Source organism: Galeopterus variegatus, unplaced genomic scaffold (genome assembly GCF_000696425.1).
Source record: "Galeopterus variegatus unplaced genomic scaffold, G_variegatus-3.0.2 Scaffold5334, whole genome shotgun sequence".
Classification (NCBI taxonomy): domain Eukaryota; kingdom Metazoa; phylum Chordata; class Mammalia; order Dermoptera; family Cynocephalidae; genus Galeopterus; species Galeopterus variegatus.
This window is the reverse complement of record NW_007731445.1, coordinates 57,212-66,410: the sequence shown is the minus strand read 5'-3', so window position 1 is coordinate 66,410 and position 9,199 is coordinate 57,212. Positions and strand designations below refer to the sequence as shown.

The 9,199-nt window shown below is 57.0% G+C and overlaps 2 protein-coding genes across 2 annotated transcripts in view; both read left to right on the top strand.

Annotated features, from left to right (window-relative positions):
• Nucleotides 1-486, top strand: part of LOC103604692 (uncharacterized proline-rich protein-like) — a gene marked incomplete at its 5' end in the record, with an annotated part of 1,285 nt that extends 799 nt beyond the window's left edge. Inside the window, one exon of the mRNA XM_008589266.1 lies at nucleotides 324-486. Within this exon, the coding sequence (XP_008587488.1) occupies nucleotides 324-486 (163 nt within the window). The remainder of the gene's footprint in view (nucleotides 1-323) is intronic.
• NGEF (neuronal guanine nucleotide exchange factor) overlaps nucleotides 1-9,199 on the top strand; it is a 43,289-nt gene that overhangs the window by 26,803 nt on the left and 7,287 nt on the right. The window contains exons 3-7 of the mRNA XM_008589262.1: nucleotides 545-705; nucleotides 2,063-2,215; nucleotides 3,577-3,706; nucleotides 6,514-6,588; nucleotides 8,278-8,367. Of these exons, the coding sequence (XP_008587484.1) occupies nucleotides 548-705; nucleotides 2,063-2,215; nucleotides 3,577-3,706; nucleotides 6,514-6,588; nucleotides 8,278-8,367 (606 nt within the window). The 5' untranslated portion in view covers nucleotides 545-547. The remainder of the gene's footprint in view (nucleotides 1-544; nucleotides 706-2,062; nucleotides 2,216-3,576; nucleotides 3,707-6,513; nucleotides 6,589-8,277; nucleotides 8,368-9,199) is intronic.

The window sequence follows — 9,199 nt, the reverse complement described above, 5'->3', positions numbered from 1 at the left end:
TCGCTGCCCCCCAACACCCCCTCACCGCCGCTCGCTGCCCCCCTCACCGCCGCTCGCTGTCCCCCAACACCCCCTCACCGCCGCTCGCTGCCCCCCTCACCGCCGCTCGCTGTCCCCCAACACCCCCTCACCGCCGCTCGCTGCCCCCCTCACCGCCGCTCGCTGTCCCCCAACACCCCCTCACCGCCGCTCGCTGCCCCCCTCACCGCCGCTCGCTGTCCCCCAACACCCCCTCACCGCCGCTCGCTGCCCCCCTCACCGCCGCTCGCTGTCCCCCAACACCCCCTCACCGCCGCTCGCTGCCCCCCTCACCGCCGCTCGCTGTCCCCCAACACCCCCTCACCGCCGCTCGCTGCCCCCCTCACCGCCGCTCGCTGTCCCCCAACACCCCCTCACCGCCGCTCGCTGCCCCCCGCACATCCGCCACCCAGGCCCCAGCAGCAGCTCTGTTTGCCAAGGACGCAGCTGAAGCCAGCCTGGACGTGAGTGTCCAGGCACTGACCACCGGTCCCCTCTTGCCGTTTTGCCTGTCTCCCTGCCACAGGCCATGTTTGAGCTGGTGACCTCCGAGGCCTCCTACTACAAGAGCCTGAACCTGCTGGTGTCTCACTTCATGGAGAACGAGCGGCTGAAGAAGATCCTGCACCCGTCCGAGGCACACATCCTCTTCTCCAACGTCCTGGATGTCATGGCCGTCAGCGAGCGGTGAGGACACTGGGACAGACTTTCCCTTGGACCCCTGCTTCTCCATGCCTGGGGCATGGCTGGAGCTGGTAACAAGGGCTCCTTGCACTGGCTTCTCTACTTTTGTATGTTTGGGATTTTCCATAACAAAATATTAAAAAATGAAGACAGAAATCCAAAGATCTACACCCCCTCCTAGGACGGCAGCAGTCGCGTCCCCCAGAGCCTGGTGCTGCAAGTGTCCCACAAGGAGCTGTGAGCTGGAGAACTCTGTCACCGGGGGTCGGAGCCACACTGAGTCAGACCCTCTTATGCAGAAAACCCGCGGCTCCACCAGTCAGGCAGGTCTGCCGTGGGCCTCGTGACCCAGCCCAAGGGCATCCCTGGAAGCTCCTCACCATCCTGCTGTCCTAAAGCCCTGGCCTGGCGCATGCAGAGCCCCGAGGGCTTCTGTGGGCCCGTGCAGAGTGCAGTCTCGGATTCGTGCTTTCTCTCCTCTTGGAGTGTGTTTGCGATAGTCTGTGGTTGTGGGAACTGTGCTCATAGCTGGGCCTGTGCAGAGGATGGGATGAGCATTAAGTGGACAACTAGATGTCTATTTATTAATTCTTGCCAAGAAGAAGCAAGCTCCAGTCATGTTGCTCAGATAAAAGGTCCATTTACCATTTTCACTGTAGGCTGTGGAGTTCTGCAGCTAAAGGCAACGTGGGGATCAGCTGTGCCAACCCTGGTGCAGATGTGAGACCGAGACGTGGCAGAGGGCAGCTCTCTCTGAGCAGTAGTGTCTGCTTGACATCACATGTGGCATCCTGGGAGCTGGTCATTCTCTGTGTCCCCCAAGTGGGTCCCCCTCCTTGCTGACACCCCATTCTTACATTTGCAGCCCCTCCACCCCCTTGTGGCAGCCCAGTCCGGTGGGATCAGGAGGTAATAGCTGACTGAGGCCAGAGTAGCCAAGGAGACCCCTGGGCCTCCACTGCTGCACTTTTTATTTATGTATTTCTTTATGTCTCATTATGGAAAATTCCAGACATGTAGAAGTAGAGATGCTGCATAAGGAGCCCCATGTGCTGGTCACCAGCTTTAGCAGTGATCAGCAGGGGGGCCACTGCAGGGTAACCCGGTCCCCACCCCTCCCACCACGGAGGAGACCGTTCTGAAGCAAATCCTCAACATTATATTTCATCCTCCAACCCATTGCTGTGTCCCTAAAAGATAAGATCCACCTAAAAAGTAATAATAAATCCTTGACGTCACCGAGCCTGCGGCCGGTGCCCCACTGCGCTGCCGATGCCCCTCCTGGGCTGGTGCTGTGTGCGGTGAGACGTTCCCGACTCTGCCACCCAGGCCCCTCACCGCAAACCACGACCTCTTGCAGGTTCCTCTTGGAGCTGGAGCATCGGATGGAAGAGAACATTGTCCTCTCTGATGTGTGCGACATCGTGTACCGTTACGCGGCCGACCACTTCTCCGTCTACATCACCTACGTCAGCAACCAGACCTACCAGGAGAGGACCTACAAGCAGCTGCTGTGAGTGCCCTGCGGGCTGGGGCGGTGCGAGGCCCGGCCCCAAATGCTCCTCGGCGACACTGGCTGTGCCTGGCAGGTGCCTCTTTGTCCTGGACTTCTGCTTTCCCAGGGTCCAGACGGGCTCCAGAAGTTGGCCAGGCTGGTGACAATATCAAAACCCAGCATGTTCCAGGGCCTTTTGCTGTCACTAGAGACACGTTAACCCAGCAGGACCCCAAGAGAGTCAGTTGTAGCGCCCCCTGGCCCTGTGTCCAGACTGTGAGGTCAGCAGACTGTGAGGTCAAAAGGACAGTACAAGGCCCAGGACATGAGAAAGGTGGGTTTGAGCTGCCACCAGGGCAAGGATAGGCGGGAAGCAGTCTCTCTGGTGGTTTTCCAGCAACGCCCTTGAGTTTACTGCTAATCTGCCCATTTCATAAACTTGCTGTGGGGTTTTGACTGGGTTTAACCACAGGGATGTTCTAGGCTCATTCCGAGTGGTAAATCTGGGTATCACACTTCCCGGGCTTTTCTATGAAGCCATGTGGTCAGCTGTGGACATCTTAAAGCTTCAGTATCCGGGCGTTTGAGTGTTTTACAGTCGGTGTTTGGCAACCGGAACTTGGGGCTGGCTGGTTAGCTCAGCTGGCTAGAGTGCAGCATTTTAACACCAAGGTCATGGGTTTGGATCCCCGTACTGGCCAGCCACCAAAAAAGAGAAAGAAAAGTGGAATTCTGGGGGATCCGGATGGTAATTTTGAGGGTAAACATTGAGAAGACAAGCGTCGAGGAGAAAGGAATCTATACATCGCAGCCCCCAGGAGTCCTTGGGTGTGGCCCTTCACCGTGCCGTGTGAGTGCAGGTCACTGAGGCCTGAGCACCAGGCTGAGTGCACCCGTCCCCAACACCGTGCAGCCAGGGCCCGCAGTGGGTCACCAACCGTGGTTCTCCCTGACCCTTGTCAGCACTGCGGATGCGACCACTGCGAGGCCCACCTGCGGAAGGAGCTCGTGGCCTGGGGCTTGCTGCTGCTCCTGTCACTGCATGGGCTTACCTTGCCACGGGTTCCTGCTGGGTGAAATCATTGAACTGTGCGTCCAATCCACAGACTTGGCCACACAGGAATTCTTGCCGTCCCACACAGCATAGTTGGCTAGGACTTCACGGGCCAGGCATGGGAAGCCACTGATGCTATTTGACCTGTACCTGAACAGTTTATTTTCAGTAGACAGAAAGAAGTGGATGCATGTTCCTTGCCCATGGGCTGTCCCCTTCCTAGGAGATGGTGACAGGAGGAAGCACCTCTCACCCACGCTCCTACGAGCCGAGAGACCGACTGTGTCTGTCATGATGCATGACAGATGCGTGTCTGTGTTCGCAGCCAGGAGAAGGCAGCCTTCCGGGAGCTGGTCGCCCAGCTGGAGCTCGACCCCAAGTGCAAGGGGCTGCCCTTTTCCTCCTTCCTCATCCTGCCTTTCCAGAGGATCACGCGCCTCAAGCTGCTCGTCCAGGTACCGTCTCTGCCCTCACGCCGCCGGGGCTGCACCCACCTCTCTCGCTCCGCATCGTTTCCTCTGTTCATTCTGGGCTCTGCTGGCTTCCTAGGAAGTCCATTCGTTCCGCACATCCTAATTAAGCTCCTCCTGTGTGACAAGCACATTCCCGGGCACTGGGGGCTCAGGCCCTGTCCCAGGGAGCCACATTGTGGAGGGGAGAGACCAACACACACACACAACGAGGAAGTGGTCATGGCTGTGAGGACAGTGAAATGGGTGACACAATAGGGGATGACCACACCTTCGCTGCCAGTCATGGGTGGGGGTGTTAAGAGAGACAAATGACATGTGAGTGGAGATGGCTGACACAGAGGAGCCAGCTGGGTGATGATCTGGAGGAAAGAGCATCCAGTGTAGAGAGAACCGCTTGTGCAAAGGCCCTGGGGCAGCAAGGTTCACGGACAGGAAGGCCAGTGGTGAGCAAGGGCATGTGATGGGACTGAGTGTGGAGCTGTGGACAGAGGCAGAGCCAGGAGACCTGGGGGACAGGGAAGACATCGGGTTCTATCCTCAGCATGAGAGGAGTCACCTGGTCTGACTGACATTTGTGAGAGTTCAGTGTGGCTGCCGTGGGGAGTGAGGGCAGGACTGGAAATGGGAGAAGGGGGTACACTTGGCCCGGGTGGGGTGGGGGAGTGGGTGGCGACCCCGGAGAGAAATCAGTGGCTCAGTGACAGGAGGGAGGAAGCCGCAGCAGAGCAAGTCCTCGGCTCTTGGCTTGAGAGGCACGTGCTGAGATGGGGAAGACCAGGCGGGAGGGTCAGGGTCAGGGTGGAGCTAGGGGAGCTGGAGATGACTTTGAGCTGTTGAATATCCAAGTCCAGAGTGAGGGGGAGTTGAGCAGGAGCTCTTGGCATCTAGGTGCTGTTTAGTGGAAGCGACTGCCCAGGAAGGAGAGAAAGGGCCCCGAGACCAAGCGCTGGGACGCAGCCGAGCCAAGAAGAATCAGCAGGGAGGGGAACCTGCGAGACGGGATTGGCTGGGAAGGGCGACTCCTCCCAGGCCAAGCTAGGCAGGTCAAGTGTCCCCTGCCTGACAAGTGCTGGCACAAATGTGTCCACATCCTGAGCAGGGGGAGGCCACTGGCAACCGAACAGATGAATGTGCCTCTGAGGGGATCAATCCGAGATGGTGACCTGGGAGCCACAGTTAAGGGAGGCCAGAGGTCAGGCAGGTGGGAGGCCAAAGTGCAAGGGGCAGCTAGCTCCAAAAGCTGCAGTGTTAACGACGGAGGCCCGAGCCCAGGGAGGAAAGGGCTCACGAGCATGAGACCAAAGAAACAAGTGTCGGAAGGAGCCCCTCCATGCCCCCCCAGGGGAAACGGGAGACGACAGTGCGGGAAACTTACTGAGGATGAACCCAGATCATATAAGACACCAGTGAATAAAGGACTTACATGTGAATTTGTTTTTTAACTTGGAAAAACTGAAACAGAAGATAGTAACATTTTCTAATGATACAGAGGGTAAAAAAATTTTAGAAATTTTATAGGAAAAGAGCACATATGGATATATAAAAATCTTAACTTTTGTAAGATGAGAACCAGCAAAACTAAGATTCAACCGTATCTAAACGACATTGTTAGGAAGTCAGTGGAGTGGAGGTGGGCTTGGAGGGGACCTAGGGAAGGGCTCAGAGGAAGTGTGTTTTAGGGGTGGGGCGGGTACCACATAGAACGCATGTCACTGCATCAGGCAGGGTCCTGGGGGACATGCCTGAGATGAGGCTGGTGTGGGGGAGGCAAGCGCCAGGCTAAAGAGCCCACACGTCCTCTGTTTGAGGCCACCAATGTGACCTGGTTAGATGGAACTTTCATTCCCATGAGAAAAGATGCTGTTCGGCTGTGAGATGGGTCTGGAAGTAGGGGGACAGTTAATGACAGGGTCTGGTGACCAGCCACGTGTCTGAGGGAGAAGCAGGGAGGCATCTGCGATAACTCCATGTCTCTGGCTTGGCTGCCAGGCAGAGGTGGGCAGGTAACCACAGAGGAGGTCTGGGCTGATGTGCGGAGTCCCCTGGGACCTTTGGGATGCCCATTGCACCACGTAGCAGCCGCGACAACAGGTGGATGGTGCTTAGATGCACCCAAACCTCCTTACGGGACAAAAGAAGATCAAAAAAATGTGGGCATGGTGAGGATTGCTAGGCAGAAACCATGTAAAGTTTAGGGAGCAATGAAAAATTGTAATTTATAGGTGAGAACAGTTTGTAAAAAATTGAGCAATTGGAAAAAAAGACATTTTTATTGATAAGACCAGTTAACAAAGCCTCAGGGCCATTGCAACTTGGCTTCACATGACAATCCTAGAAGGGAGCCCGTGGTGCCCATCCATCTCATAAGCATTTAGCTCCCCTTGGGGACAGGGCTGGCCCCAACCGAGCATGATGGTTCCCTCACAGCTGGACGCTGCCCCTTCCTGCCAGTTGCCTCTTGTACTTTGATCTTTGTTGTGCTGTGAGGTCTGGCGCTCCGGTTTGAGATGAAGTAGAGACTGTGATGGCCCTCGTGTCTGTCCTCATGGGAGACTCTCACATGTCGTTCTCATTTGGAGCCTGGCAAGATTTGGGGTCAGGGCGCTTGATTGCTGGCCTGGTTGAGGCTCTCTGACCCTCTGTCCATCATGTGAGGCCCTGAGTACATGTGGTGCGGTGGCATGAGGCTGTCTGGACTGGTGCAGCAGGGAGGCCACCACGTCAGAGGGGCCAAGGGAGGGGAGGAGAGGTGATAAAAATGGAAACTAATGCAGCCTTTCGCCTGGTAGAACATCCTGAAGAGGGTGGAGGAAAGGTCTGAGCGTGAGTGCACTGCCTTGGACGCCCACAAGGAGCTGGAGATGGTGAGTGTGCCTCCTCTCTCTGCGTGTCCCCACAAACTGCCTTCCTCAGCCAGACCCACCTGCCCCATCCTGCTCCCTCGTTGCTTGGTGTGTCTTTAGAAAACACACATTCACTTTAAGATTTGCTTTTGCAATCAAGAAAGTCACTGGGGCTAAATAAGATGTCGGGTGTGGTTTGAGCAGAGCCTTCTTCACCCCCCACCCCAGCCCCCTCTGTTAGTGCCTGGGGGTGGATGTTGGGGCAGCAGCCTGGCACTGGAGGGGGCACTCTGTCCCCATGTGGAGCACTGCTGCCATCCACAGGCCCCATCACTCATCAGCCGCCTCGGGCCACTCATCGCAGGTGTCTGGAGCCCACTCAGACCCCACACTTGTCTTTGCCTGTTTCCCCGTGTCAGAAGCAGTCTCTCTTTTCTCCTGTGAGGTACGTCGAGGCTGCTTCCTGCTCTTCTTGTGCCCGGATGTAGCTCTTTGCCCCGAACCCCATCCCTCTACGCCTCTCTCCCTGGTCCCTCGAGATCCATGTTCCGTATGTTTCTCTGTGAGAGGATTCACCGACGCTGCCTGAGAGCCCTGGGCTTTTCTGGCCCAGCAGTGGAGGAACCATGTCCTGATCCTCAGAGAGAGATGGTTCCTCTTGGACTTTTCAAGCGGACCAAGGGTCTTTCGGGAGGGGTCGGTGAACACATTTCCGTGCTCGTATGTTCTTAAGGTGCTGTCTTAGGTGTGTGGCTCCTGGTGTCAGCTGGACCTGAGAGCCAGGTTTTGGCAGCTGTGCTGGAGTGACTCCGAATGCTAGTGGGCCCATGTAGTAGAGAGCAGGGTCCTTCCCACCCTTGTGTCACCCAGCAGCAGGAGCTTAGTAAGAGGAAACCATCCTCGGCAGGCATTGGAGGGGTTCTAAACCACACTGAGCCACGAGGACTTCTTAACTTAATGTCATCGTTTCCCCTCTTGGGCCTCATGTCCCTTACCCAGACCAGTCGGCCACCGAAGTCTTTCTGGCAGTGATAGCCTTTGAATATTGGGGAGAACGGCACTGCCATCCCATGCCTAGTTGGGGAGATGCTGGAGCCTCAAGCAGGCTGCTCGGGGAGGCTCAGCACCTGCGAGCCGGGCAGCACCTCTCGGGACTTCCTGCCCACCCAGTTGATGGATGTTCAGTCTGATGAGTTTTTCTCATTCTAAACAACACCGCAGGGGACATCCTCACACATACTTCTTTGGGCGCTGTACTCACAAATGTCGACCGACTGCCTGCGGCGGGCCAGGCTCTGTCCTGGACACCTGTGAGACAGTGCAGAAGTTTGTTTCTACGGAATGAGTCCCTAGAAGTCTCAGGAAATGGTATTCCTAGGCCTCTTGGTACCTGGGTTGCCTCCCAGGAGGGTGGGATAGTCCGCAGGACCCCACAGCGTGCGGGAGTCCAGCCTAGAGCCTGCCGGTCTGCCTCCCGGCCTGACCGACAGGAGAGGATGTCGTCTCGTGCGTGCTTTCTGGAGTTGGCTTCCTAGCAACTTTCTCCAGCACAGCTGCCAGTCTTCCCGCTTGTCTTTGTTCCAGAAGGTGCTATAGGAAGGAGCCCGGGCAAAGCGCCTGGTCACTCTGCGCTGTGGGGCCTGAGTGAGGGGAGGCAGTGGCCACGGACAGCTGGCTGGGTGGCCTGACGTGCCATCCTTCTTGTCCCAGGTGGTGAAGGCATGCAATGAGGGCGTCAGGAAGATGAGCCGCACGGAGCAGATGATCAGCATTCAGAAGAAGATGGAGTTTAAGATCAAGGTGAGCCCGCAAGATGAGGGTGAGCCTGCGCCCAGCCCTGACCCTGCCACAGTGGCCGAGACAGCCCAGCCTAGCTGGCCTGGAGCGGTGGCCACTGCTCAGCTCACCTGCCCCCTCGACCCCCCCAGCTGAAGCCCCCAGTCATCCTGCTCTGTCACGCTGGCCAGACCTGGAGATGGGTGTGCAGGGCCTGGAGCTGCGGCACAGGTGTGAATCCTGCTCTCACTAACTGGCTGTGTGACCACGAGCGGGCGGTTTACCTGAAGTGTGTGTCAAAAACGACTCCAGAGGTTCTCAGATCTGGAGGAATTGGAAGTTACCAACCTTCCCCCCAAGCTTTGCATAAAACTTCAGGCACTAGTGTGCCCCAAGGCCCCGGGGCCTGGGTTTCTGGTGACTTGAGCACATTGGCACATTGGGACCACCTAGGATCCCCTTCTTTCCTGTCCCCTGTCACCGTGGCCCTCCTTTGATTCTGCAGGATGTGCTTGGCAGGGGTGATGATGGCAGCAGCCACCCTTACAGGCACACACACAGACACAGGCACACACACACACACAGGATAGGAGGCCCACACACATCACACACAGACACAGGCACACACACACACACAGGACAGGAGGCCCACACACATCACACACAGACACAAGCACACACACACACACAGGATAGGAGGCCCACACACATCACACACAGACACAGGCACACACACACACACGACAGGATGCCCACACACATCACACACAGACACAGGCACACACACACACACAGGACAGGAGGCCCACACACATCACACACAGACACAGGCACACACACACACACAGGACAGGAG